This window comes from Magnolia sinica, chromosome 7 (genome assembly GCF_029962835.1).
Source record: "Magnolia sinica isolate HGM2019 chromosome 7, MsV1, whole genome shotgun sequence".
In the NCBI taxonomy this organism is placed as follows: Eukaryota; Viridiplantae; Streptophyta; class Magnoliopsida; order Magnoliales; family Magnoliaceae; genus Magnolia; species Magnolia sinica.
Window position 1 is genome coordinate 10651878 of NC_080579.1, and position 14069 is coordinate 10665946.

General features: G+C 43.0%; 1 protein-coding gene across 1 annotated transcript; it reads left to right on the forward strand.

Moving 5' to 3' along the window:
* Nucleotides 1–4615: 4615 nt before the first annotated feature.
* LOC131251042 (L-2-hydroxyglutarate dehydrogenase, mitochondrial) lies at nt 4616–13855 on the forward strand. Its single transcript, XM_058251506.1, has 5 exons — nt 4616–5020; nt 6883–7164; nt 9400–9836; nt 10852–11011; nt 13669–13855. The coding sequence occupies exons 1-5, from the start codon at nt 4736–4738 to the stop codon at nt 13780–13782; spliced, it is 1278 nt and encodes a 425-aa protein (XP_058107489.1). The 5' UTR covers nt 4616–4735; the 3' UTR covers nt 13783–13855.
* Nucleotides 13856–14069: the final 214 nt, after the last annotated feature.

A 14069-nucleotide genomic window follows, 5' to 3' on the forward strand; every position in this document is an offset into this window, starting at 1 on the left:
CGGCTTATACAATCGGCCTCGGCAATCGGGATCGGCCTCGACAATCGAAATAGGCCTCGACAATCGAAATCGGCCTCGACAATCGAAATCGGCCTTAACAATCAGAATCAACCTCAACAATCAGAATCGGCCTCGACAATCGGAATCGACCTCAACAATTAGAATCGGCCTCGACAATTGAAATCTGCCTCGACAATCAAAATCGACCTCAACAATTAGAATCGGCCTCGACAATTGAAATCGGCCTCGACAATTGAAATCGGCCTCGACAATCAGAATCGGCCTCGACAATCAGAATCAACCTCGACAATCGAAATGGGCCTCAACAATCGAAATCGGCCTCAACAATCGGAATCGGCCTCAATAATCGGAATCGACCTTAACAATCATAATCAGCATCGACAATCAGAATCATCCTCGATAATCGGTCAAACGAGGTCTAAGGGAAGGTCACAATGTGGACAGTAAACCATCATCGCCTATCAATATGGACATTTAGCCATCATTGCTCTCAAGGAGTGGCCCACATAGAGCCAAATATAAAGTGGGCCCATGGCCTCACACGATGGCCCAATATACACCACCATGGGCCTATCTCAAGGGCCAAATACACATCATGATGGGCGTCACATATGGACCATACATACATCACACTGGGCCTCACTCATGGGCCTCATATACACAACAAGTGGGCCCTGAACATGAGCCGAAAATACATCTCAATGGGCCTTACCAAATGGGCCGAAAATACATCAAAATGGGCTTCATCATATGGGCTGAAAATATATCACAATGGGCCATAAATACATCAAGTCGAGCCTCATTCAAGGGCCGAAATATATGGTCTTCAAATACACAACAGGTGGGCCCTACACATGGGCCATAAATACATCACATGAGCCAGATGACATGGGCCTCGAACGCGTCACAAAGGGGCATAACCCAAGAGCCTCAATACATCACAATAGGCCACGACCCATGGGCCTAATGCACATTATAAAGAGCCTCACTAAATGGGCTACAAAAGCATCACAACGGGCCATATCACATGGGCCTTACAGATCGCAATGGGCTGCGTCTCATGGGCCTAATACATATCACAATGGGCCGCACCACCTGGGCCTTACAGATCGCAATGGGCCATGCCAATGAACCTCATATATATCAAGTGGGCCCATCGAAATTTCATCTGGACCGTACCTACAAATAACAATGGAGATAATGATTTCCACCCTTAACATTACCAAGGCCCACCATAACGTTTATGTTCCATCTGATCTATTCATACGGTCACAAAGACCTGAATCAAGAGGAGAAAAAAAAACAAATATCATACTGATCCAGAACTTCTGTGATCCCCAAAATGGTTTCAATGGTAAGGAGTCGATCCTCCACTGATTTTTGTAGTGTGGTCCACCTAATAGGCAGATCTATCTTATTTTTAGTCTCGAGCCATGAGACGAGCTCACCATATGGACGGGTGGTTTGGACGTAACACATACATCATGGAAAGGCCCACCATTTGGACGGTGTGAGTAAGACCCAAACATCCCGGTGTGTCCCACACCACCAGTAGGATGTCCATGCAAATGGACGGTGGGAATATAACACATATATCACGAGGGGCCCCACAGATGGACGACGTGGATGAAATAAATACATCACAGTGGCCCCTGCACAACAGATGAATGGTGTGGGTACTGCACACGTGCAGCGAATGGGGCCACAAATGGACGGACGGTGTGGATTATTCCACCTACAGCAGCAACATAGCTGGTGTACGATAGCTAGCTAATCTGCTTACATTCAAAGCAGGCCCACGTGGCAGGTGGGTCCACACGTGTGGGACCCATCAGCAAAATGGATGGATGGTTGTGGATAAAACACGTACACCAAGGTGGTTTCCACCAGAGGTTTGAATCCATTTCATTGGATGGACGGTGTGGATACACACGTCCATCAAATGCGTCCACGTCTGATGTACGGATGGCGTGGACACATACATCATGTTGTGGCCCACCGTCCAGCCATATGGACAGTGGGGATGCAAAACAGGTGGCCGGCAAGGGTCTAAAACGGATGGACAATGTTGATAAATCACACGCTCCATGTGGTTTTCCACGTGCGTGTGGGTCCCATGGCTGCTGTGCAGCAAGGGAAAACACATATCATGGTGCCCACATAGGGACAAAACACATACATCATAGGCGGGTGTCCCACCGTCCAGTAACCTGGACGGTGCTGGACACACGTGCAGGGTGGGACCCCCCTGCAAATGGACGGAGTGGATATAAAATAAATACTTCGAGGTGGGTCCTGCCCGTCCGGAACGGACAGATGGTAGGGATAAAACCCTTACAAGCGAAGTGTGGCCCACCGTCCAGATCTGCTAGACGATGCGGATGAAACATATACATCATGGCGTGGGTCCCACCAAAATTGCTGACGCCAACTACAGCAGCTACATTGCTGCTGTAGTGCTCCAGCCACTATGGGCCCCAGTTGGGTCCACACGCTCCAACAGATGGATGGCTGGAGGAAACAATACATTTGGTGGGTCCCACCGTCCTTCCACTGGACGATGAAGATCAACTGACATCAAGGTGGGTCCACACGGCGGTATGGTATGGATCAAATGGGCCACGCCCATCACAAGAGAGAGAGAGAGAGAGAGAGAGATAAAAAGAGAGAAGTCAATGAAGGGGAGGGACCCCGCCACTATGGTCCCTCCCTATACAATCCATACATCAAATGGGTCCCAAATCATGTGGACCCTACATTAAAATCAAACGCTATAAACACCAACCTTTGATCTTCTCGGATTTCCTCCTTCCACCGATACGATCTATAGCTCCAAGGGGTGGATTTTAATGGTTGAGATCACCTTTGAAGGGTTGGATTGAGTGGTAGGGAGTGGGCCACACAAAGCTCCTCTCATGGAGGTGGGGACATTGGATCTCTCTTGGGAATTGCTTGGAATGAGAGAGAGATGAGTAATGTAGGGAGAGAGTGATGGGTGTGTAAGAAAAGGGATGAGCTTAGTTGAAATTTGGGTGAGAGAGGGATGGGTGGAGAGAGAGAGTTAACTTTAGGTAAGGTTGTGTAAGAGAAGGATGGTTTTAAAAAAAAAAAAAAAAAACAGATTTCATTGATGATGAAGGATCTACAGGACCTGCATTCAGGAAACCCAGGAAAAAAGGACCTGGAGTAACCTATCATATGGCAAAATAAAAGGGAAAGCTCGCCGAAATGATGACTGATCAACAGGAGAAAGGGAAAAAATCGGACCTCACTACGCAGCTCGGATAGACCCGAGACCCACCTTGTCCAAGAAAAGAAGACCACGAATGCGAAGAGGAAGATTGACGTATCTGAAAAATGAAGAGGAGATCTGACCTTCGCTCCCTAGCCGAGCCAGGGCGTCCGCTGGCGTGTTTCCTTCCCTGAACACATGGGCGAATTCAATACGACCTGGCTTTGTACTTGATTGATTTGATTTGATTGATTGATTTGATGGGTGGTAGAGATTCTCTCAGAATTCGTATGCACGGTGTTTTCCTCGAACTAAACATGGGCCCACATCTCCTGGCTCAGGTATCGCCTCGGTGCGCGAGATGCTGCGACAGCACGGTCGCAAGGATACAACTTTTGAATCGAACTGATTCTGATATACGGGACACAACTCAGGATCGCGCGCAACTGCCAATAACAGATCGCGGGTTGTCGAAATTCGATCGGGATGACCACATAAGCCTACAGAACAGTACGGTCTAGGATACGGGTCTTACACAAGCGGATCATACCACAGGAAAAGGTAGAAGGATCAATAAGAATTACTCCGAATCGAGTATAATCGGATCAGTCCGGATCCATTTAGATCGGGTTTTTGAGTCGGGTTGGGTCGGATCAGGGCCAATCCGAACTCGACCCGAAAAGATTTTAGATATGGATGGGACTACCTGATTTGCAATGATCTAGACCGTCAGTTTGGTTCTGATCGGATCGGATTGGGTCTGATCGGGTAGGATCCACCGGATCGGGTCTATTTTGCCCAGCTCCACAAGTCGGTGGTGGAAAAGCTCTGTGGGCCCACCATGTTGTATGTGTTTTATCCACGCCGTCCATTCATTTTAGAGCACGAGGCATAAATGAGGCAATCCAAAGCTCAAGTGGACCCACATAACAGGAAATAGTGGGGATTGAACGCTGACCGTTGAAAAATTCTGTAGGGCCCACTGCAATGTTAATTTGCCATCCAAACCTGTCCACAAAGTCACGTAACCCTGGATGAAGGGAAGACGCAAATATCAGCATGACCCAAAACTCGTGTCTCATGAGAAGTTTTCGACGTAAGCGTTTAATGTCCACTGTTTCCTGTGGTGTGGTCCATTGGAACTTTGGATCTACCTGGTTTTTTTAGCTCATGTCCTAAAATGAGCTGGAAAAATGGATGGACGGCGTAGATTTAAAAAAAAAAACATACATCAAACAGAGCTTTTCCACCAGCTAGTTGTCTTGTGTAGGGATTAGCAGCCAATCCGCGTCCCCAGGTTTTCCTTCAATCGAATCATCATCGGTGTGGGGTCTACCTGATGCCCACGTGCCAGTTCCATTGGCAAGTGTGGAGTTAGCAAGCCTCTTCTCAGTTCTCAAAAGACAATACCCAACCTCCGCCAACGATCTCAAAACCTCTCAGAAATCTCACTTCCCCAACCGAGCTCTCCAATCCAAAAGGATGCTGAAATCTACATTCAAAAGCTTCAAAAACCCAATCCAAATCATCCCAAGATTCCTACAATCAAAAAATCTCAGCACCCAATTCGATAAAATCCCCAAAGAAGCAGCGGATTGCGTTGTGATCGGAGCTGGAATAGTCGGGATCTCAATCGCAAGAGCTCTGGCATTGCAGGGAAGAGACGTTCTGGTCATCGAATCCGCATCCACTTTCGGCACCGGAACCAGTTCTCGAAACAGCGAAGTCGTTCACGCCGGAATCTATTACCCGCCAAAATCTCTGAAGGTTTGAATTTTCTTTTATTTTCTCCCTCTCTTTCTCTCTTTGAATTTCATGAGTGTGAAGATCCCAATTTGTGTTTTTTGGATTTGGAGGTGGTATCTTGATGGAATTGATAAAACCCATGTTTAGATTGCTGGTTTTTTTTTTTCCCTTGATGTTTGGATTGGATTTGGATGCTGATGATTGAAATTCGAAAACCCCATTTTGAGATTTTATTTATTTTTGGTTACAAAATTCAGGATTTTATGCTTGGTCATTGAAATATGAGATTTTATGTTATGGAGATGTTGTAGGGTCGATGTTTTAATGAAATTTTACAGAAGGCATATTTGGGTTACTGTAATTTTCAGTATTTGGTGTATGGATCGGGCCTGGAAGCTGATAATAACTAGCACTCTCTGAGATTCCTGTTTTGGCTGTTGATATTTGCAGGAAATCGATGAAACCTTTCTCTTCCATCTGCATGAGATAATTATAATCAAAGTAAAAAAGAAAACAGAATTACAAAACTCTTGAGATTTCAGAATTATATGAAATGTGAACAAGTATGGGTTTTCAATTCTGAACAAGTGTGGTCATGGTTCACCAATCAAACAGTTGGTCTGTTGTGTCTCACCGTGGATGGATTATGCGCCCAAATCTCCTTGATAGCACAACCCTAGTCTTTTAATTTGTGACCTACAGATAGACGGCAAAAAAGAGAAAGTGAACAAGAGTCCATGTTCAACTGCAAAAAGCCCCCGACGGGTCATTGGCATCTTCTAATCTGGGACCATCCATAGAGGGGCGCAACAAACCAATGGTTGGGATTACCTAAGCTTGGACCCCACTTGGCAGAATTGAAAGCTGTTAACTCTTGGGATTTTTGGATTTAGGGATTGATGTTTTAATGGAACTGATGGCACCATGTTTAGATTGTCTCCATTTTTATTTTTCTTATGTATGGATAGGTTGGGATAGTGATAATCGGAAACTTTCTTTTGAGATCTTTCTGTTTGTTTTATTCCACAATGTAGTATTTTTCTGATTTTTAATCTAAAAGTGTAATTTTGTTTTTATTTTTTATTTTTTATAGGTAGATGAAACCTATATTGGGGTTTTGGCATTGGGAGTGGATGTTTTCATGAAATTGATGAAGCCCACTTTTAACTTCCTTTGAATTTTACTTTTTGATGAATTGATTTGATTCGGAAACTTTGTTCTTCATGCGCTAACTGAATTAAAATCTCTAAATGAAAGACCCATACAAAAATGAATTCTACATTCAATTTGAGTTGCCATTTGAAGAACCAACATCTCCACTTGATGTTCATTTTTCCTTTACTCTACCATAAAAATTCATTTGGAATGCCCTACCTATACACATTAGAGGAATTATATAATCCTTGGAGCCTAGGATATGCATATTGTCCTCATGTGCGAGTGGAGCCAATGTTTTGGTAATCCATACTGTTGTCTGATGGGCTCCATTAGAGAATCTCCCAAAACCCTCTTGATGGAACAATCCTAACCCTTCAACTGGTGCCTTGCATGGATGGTCAAGAAGAAAATACAGCAGAGGTCCATATTCAATGAATGAAAAAGGACCAAAGATTGGATAGCTGTAAGTTTCGTTTGCAATCAGGGAGACACGTGGGGCATGGTCTATCAATGTTGGGGCCCATCACATCAATGTTTGTTACCACCTGATAGTGGGGCCCACTTGTACGAGTTTTGAGGGCCAATAATACTATGGGTATCCTAGGCTCAAGGATCATACAATTCCTCCATACGATAATATATGACAATGGTAAGAATATTTTATTTTATTTTAATTTGTTACCTTTTTTTGTAACTCTTAAGCCAACCTGAGATGTGCTTATCAGGCCGTGCTCTGTGTCCGAGGAAGGGAACTACTTTACAAGTATTGTTCAGATCGTGGGGTCCCGCATGAACAGATTGGCAAGCTCATAGTTGCTACAAGGTCCACGGAGATTCCTAAATTGAGGAATCTGCTGGAGCGTGGGACTGAAAATGGGGTCCAGGGTCTGAGGATGATGGACGGTTTTGATGCAATGCGAATGGAACCAGAACTACAATGTGTTAAAGCTCTGTTGTCTCCTTGCTCTGGGATAGTCGATACTCACTCCCTCATGCTCTCTTTGATTGTATGTCATTCCATCCTGTTTGCAAATTAACCACCTTTACATAGATTGGAATTTTGCAATTCTTTCAAAACCACTTAGTTCCCAGAACAAGATTGCGGGGCCCCACTAGGTTTCGGTGCTGTCCGGTTCATATCCGCCAATACCAATATGACTTGGATGGGCCACACTGAGTTGGTCGGTAACTTTAAGGTGCAGGATCCTTCTTCCTCTGTGACTTGTTGATGTGGATGAGGCACACTGCATGTGACAGACACGGATGAGGTGCAATGTGTGTAAACTGATAGAAACGGGCCCCACAATGTGACTTGGCTGAGTTGGAATAGAACTTGTCTGACTGAGACCCGGTCCCCATATCTCTTCGAGCCCTGAACCGTTTGGTTTAGGGTCGATACCAAGTTGACTCAGTATTGGATGATATTTTAAACCATGGCCAGTGCTTGAAATTGATGTTTGTTTTTGGTTTTCATAGTTGTTCTTTCAATGTTTTAAGTCACCTCCTGATTTTAAATGTTAAAGTTTGGTTTTCAGATTTTATTTATTTATTTTTTCCGCATTGCCTCTTCATTTGTTTTCTTCCTTCCTTTCTTTTTTCTCCAAAGATGTTTCAAACTCATGATCTGATGAGGAAAGCTGGTATGCAGCGCACACTGCATAAAACTTCTACCTCAGTACTTTTCATGGTGCATGTAACATGTGGCAAGCAGAATTGTTGTTATGGTGGCCCATCATATGGATAGGCCATTTCGAGAAAACCAAGTGAACCATTGTAGCTATCCAATACCTGCAGAAGGAATGGTTAAAGCAGCACTCCACGTTGAACCATTAAAACTCACAGAAACTACATTGTGAGAGTTGTCGAATCACTGATTTTTTATCTGCCACCCTTCCAAATGGTGGCCTACCTGACAACAGTCCTGAGCACCACATGTTTGCCATGTGCACCTCCAGGTAGGAACTGCATGGAGCTCTCATGCATCGAAGATGCATACTAGCAATGCATGGTGTGTAGATCTGTAAGTGGAGCTTTTCAAAGAGAAATGATCTAGTGCACTTAGTGCATCGAAACGTTTCCATGCTCCTTACTATAATTGGACCTGTTGGCATCCATATCACCTATCTGGACCATCCATTAGATCCGGTCCAATTTTCATAGGCTTCATTGAAAAAAAATATCCAAACTGTAAAGTCAGTGGCAAGCAAAAATGGATGGACAGGTAAAGTTTGTAGAGGATAAATCTGGTCAAGGATAATTAGGACCGTCAGATTGAGGTATTTTTTGACAGTACCGGAAAAAGTGTGGACTGAACCTAATGGATGGTTCTGACTGGTGATGTGGATTCCAATGAATCCAAATGCAGCTAGTTGCATCGGAAGGTTTCCATACACTAAGCCCACTAGATCGTTTCTCTTACTTATATAAAGACGTACCATACAATGCTTGGCTTGAACTACTGGCCCTTTCACTTGGGTCATAATTCCTAACTGGTCGGACCCACATAACAGTCATCGATACCATTTATCTAGTGGGACACACGTAGACAGGCAATGGTGCAAAAGATTCCCTTATTGGACAATCCTATCCATCCAGTGACTTTTGTCCATTGCGCATGTAGACTATATATTCTCTTCACAAAAGCCCATGTTCAGATGAATAGCGGGTGGTGAGGATTGTTCGAGGGGGGAGTTCTTTGTAGACAAAGGCCATCAAAAATTGGCCCCACGTAATGAGCGGTATGGATCACTGTGATGGCCTGATTGAGAAGGCCAGTGATTTGGGCAAAGCATTTCCCTCTTATATAAATGTTCCCAGAGATGGGATTTGCTTCTCTTGGTAGTTTTCAATATCTAGAGTTAACTAGGAATGTTTGTGACCTGGCAATGTGTATGTGATGCTGAAGCCATGCATCAGGTGGGTCCACCCATATAGATGACCTGGCTGAATAATCAGGTTGGTGACCAAAAGGTCCACAATGGATGGTTTGGAAAGTCATCAACTGTCAAGATTATACCTACACAAGTGACCTGCTTGATGAATGGATGGCCTGGTTTCAGCACCGGGTCATGTGCACATTGTGACCCACCTGATGCACGGCTCAGATGTCACGCACACATGACCCCATGTATAGTTGTGTGCTTAGAAACTCTACATTTTTAAAGATGCTCCTTCATCCATCAGTAGATGAGTTCTGATCTCTTGAAACAGGTTCCCTAATTATCACATCGATGTGGGTCCAGGGGGAAGCCGAGAACCGTAGAACAACCTTCTCCTACAACACTACCGTTATTGGTGGCCTCATCGAAGAAGATCATATTTATCTCCATGTTTCTGAAAGTAAGGACCTTGAAAAGTGTGATGAGAAGTCCCCTTTGCAGCCACAGCTTATATTGATTCCCAATCTTGTAATCAACTCCACGGGTTTGGGCGCGATGTCCCTCGCAAGAAGATTGCGAGGCCTACCTCATGCAGTTATTCCATCTTCTTACTATGCTCGTGGTTGCTACTTCACCTTATCTAAAACTAGGATTCCTCCTTTCAGACACTTGATTTATCCGATTCCGGAGGACGGTGGTCTTGGAGTGCACGTTACACTTGATTTGGATGGTCAGGTCAAGTTCGGGCCAGATGTCGAATGGATCGATGGTGTGGATGATGTATCGGCATTCTTGAACAGGTGGGCCTTCCCATACCATCTTGTTACTCTGTCATAGTGTAGAATATCTATTGAAATAAGAGGTATTATATGATGCTTGACTTAAAGATGTGACATATTTTAATGGCACAGGTGTCCCTGCCATTTAGAAATATAAGCCATTGATCTGGTGAGCCCCATCACAAAATGAGCCATGACCCAATATCTCTCGTATCAAAATATCTTAACCATCCGATGAAAATGAATAATCATAACCAATGCTCCACATTTAAAAGGGTCTAGTGAGATGGTAAGGAAATCCAATGGGAGTGATTTCTGGGGTATCTTTCATATGATGGGCTCTAGCATATGAAAGATTTGGATCACCAAAGGATGACCCCACATGCAAATTATTATGTTGAGCCAGTATTTGGCTGAACATTGTAATTGTATATTGTCTTGTGTAAATAAATACATTTTCGTATACACTTGTCCATTATAAATAATCGGGTTCTCTATCCCAGCTCTACGTGGAAGACTAAATTTTTTTAAAGATGGCCTACTACTTTTTTACATTTCCATTTTTATTTTTATTTTTTTTCGTGGGGGGGGGAGGGGGGGAGGGGAGGGGGGATGCATCCAAACTGGATAATGTAATGATGTAGATTCTTTTACATTTAGGGGTGTGTTTGGATGCTCAGTTAGACTGCACAATGTAATCAAGTATGATGACATCACAAAAATGGAGGTGGGGTCCATTTTAATCCTCAATGATGACCAACCCCAAATTTCACTGTGTTTCAAGTTGGAGAAACAATCAGAATTGCTAATTGGTGCCCCACAATCGTTTTGGTTGGAGTTGTGGCTACTCCCACTTAGTTCATTTCCATTTTAATGAACAGAATTATTGCAATTCAATTCAATTGGGCATCCAAACACAGCCTAATACATTTTGTGTCTGTATTTCTTTTCCTGTTGGTTCTAGAAAGATCGCTATTACTTCAGTATCCATTGACCATCACTCTGTCTAGTTTCCATTACTTTCATTCTTTTACAGGTTTGATTATTCCGTTAACACAAATCGGGCAGAGAGGTTCTATCCGGAGATAAGAAAGTACTATCCTAATCTGAAAGATGGATCTCTAGAGCCAGGATATGCAGGGATTAGGCCAAAGCTTTCTGGTCCAGGACAGCCTCCGGCCGATTTTGTTATTCAGGTGGGCTCTGTTTACAAATACTTCACGATAAAACGAGGTCTCAAATCCAACTGGTTGGACCATAAATTACTGTCCATCCAGTGGATAACTTCCAATCTATCATGTGTCTTGGACATCTGTCCATTCTAATAGGTTGCCGCCGCCATGAGAATCACCTTATGCAAAAATCAAGCCCATCCACTCATTAAGTGGGCCACACCACAAGCCACTGATAAATGATGAAATACAATGTGGTCCACCTGATGAGTGGATGTGGCTGATGTTTACACAAGGTGGTGAGAACAATCTACTGGATGCCGCACTCGTGAAAGGTTGGAAGTTATACATCAAGGGACACTAACTTGTAGTCCAACCAGTTGGAGTTGAGACCACACTCCAATAAAATAACTCATATGCAATGTTGACAAAATCCTACAATTTGTGATTTGAGACGAATCTTAAGCAAACTGATTTGGATCCCACCTTTGAATCCCTTTTTATATGAATACTGCGATTTCATGATTTGAATCCTATGATTTATGATTCAAAATGATACTTGTTTCTTGGTTTTTATTTTATGTTTTTAAATTGGTCTAGGCCTTAAGAATCATTTAGTATAAACCTTTCAAAAAAACAAAAGAAGAATCATTTAGAGAAGGTAATTATTTTATTTTGTTCTTTATAAGAGATTAAATGATATATATTCTCTTCAATGTTAAATTGTAGAGCTTTTTTTTAAAAATGATTTCATACTTTTTAACTGGTTGGAACACCAAATTGATGTATGACTTATCTAGAATGATTTTATGGATGGTTATGATCATGTTGACATATATATATGATGGAATAACGGTTAGAAATCAAAATATCTTTTTTCATCGGTCTACGGAATTAAATGCCACTTTTCCAATGCGATTCTACATTCAAGAAAGGTACCAAGAACATATAAATTATTAAAGGATCCTTGTATGTTTTTTAAGGAAAATTTCTTGAAAGACAAAAAAAGAAGAAGAAGAAGAAGAACAAGAAGAAGAAAAGAATCATTTAATTTTTAAGTAATACCATCTCATGATAGTGTTGGAAGTTTCTTTTCTGATTTATTTATATTTTTTCATGTTTTTAAGAAAATCATAAAAATCTCACAATTTATGATACGATTTGCAATACGATACAATTCAACCCCTGTTACGATCTGTGATACGATAACGATTTTGACAACATTGCTCATATGGATGAAGCCTGTGTATTTGCGATTGTTATCGCTTGATGGATTTGCACATGCCTGGTAGATTCCCTATGTAGAACTTGAGTCTTGCTAATCCTGCTTGAATGTATAGCCCAGCCCCTCCACGTGCAGTTACACATGCCAAGCTGGCTCGTATTTGTGAAATCCACTCCACCCATCTGGTGGACCCCGCCGTGTAGTTTCCATGGCCCAAAAATCAGCCGAGTCCCTTCATCAGGTTTCCCACATGATAAGTGTACCAGCCTGATTTTTTTTCTTCTTCTTTTTCGGCTTGGGAATTGACCAATGTGGGAGCCACCAGATGAAAGGCTTGGATGTTCACTGCATGTGCCGGTTTGGGCTTGGCCATGAACATGGGGGTTCCCAAACCTCATAAAACTATGAGCAGACACCACCTAAAAGAGGATATGCTTCTCCTATGATCAAATATCCCCTATGATGAAACATATGAAATTCAGTGCGCTTGTGCGACATCCAGATAATCCATCAAGTGGGGCCTTCCATGAGTCAAAGTCTGGTAATTAGGTGGGCCACATGCATACAATGAATTAGGCTGCATCAAAATAGCAAAGCTCAATTGCAATCGGATGAGAGAAAGTATGTCATATAACCAAACTAAATGATACAGGACAGCTAACCACTTGCTCTAAAAGCTTGAACTGATAGAGCGTGGTGAATCAATCCCTTTATCTCATAGCCTAGGCCCCACATCCCATGGGTTAAGTCCTCGGCGATAGAGCATGGTGAATCAATCCATTTATCTCATATCCCAGGCTCCACCTCCCATAAGTTAGGTCCTCGACCAAACCCCCTCATGGGCCCCACATCACACTGGTTCCACCTTACACGGGCTGCCCATCCCGAGTGTGCCCCTGCATCCCAATGGCCACCCTACTCATGCCCAGTGTGAAAATGCCCCTTCATTACTAGGGAACACCAGAACACGAAATTTTGATCGCACCAAGGAGCAATGTTTAAAGTATTGTTTGAAGCTGGTATGTATCGCCTGATACGAACTGGTTTCAGCCACAGATGATATGGGTTTATCAACCCAAAATGAGGCTATGTGACCGGGTTTTGGCGGTGAGCAATACGGTACACCAAAACCGATTTTTTATCCTTGACAAAGAGTGAGAATAAAAACTTTTCGGAAAGGATGTGTGCTGTAAAGTTCATGTACATGCCACACGTGCCAGCATGGGACAACAGATCCAATAACCAATCTATCCGTCAAAACAGCATTACCATTTCGGCCACAACGATATGGTTGATCCACTGGTACATTTGTGGTGGATGTATCAGCCCCATGTAAAGTTGGTGGGGAACACAAGCCATATGTGTGTCCATTTAATCTTGTAGAATCACTTTCACTATTTTTTTATTTTTTATTTTGAAGTGGACCACATGCATCATCACTGAGACTTGTATGCAGGGGGAGGACATTCATGGCATGCCAGGGCTGGTGAGCTTGTTTGGGATAGAGTCGCCGGGCCTAACTTCCAGCATGGCGATCGCAGAATACATCGTATCGAATTTCTTGAGATGATTTTTCTCCACCTTGGAATGATTCCATCTTTGCAGATGGTGAATGCGCAACTCATCAAAGCTTTCAAGTTCAATCTTTTCCTTTTGTGAGTTTGGATGCACTATCCTTTTGAATTGCTACACCGTAATGTGTGGGGCCCACTATGATGTGTGCATTACATCCAATTCATCCATCATGTTTGTCCTGTTCTTTTCTCCTTGGTGCTCGTAAATCAGGTGGGACACGCCACAGGGAACATTTGGGATGGGATACCCACCATTAAAAACCTTCTAGATTGTGTGTGGCTC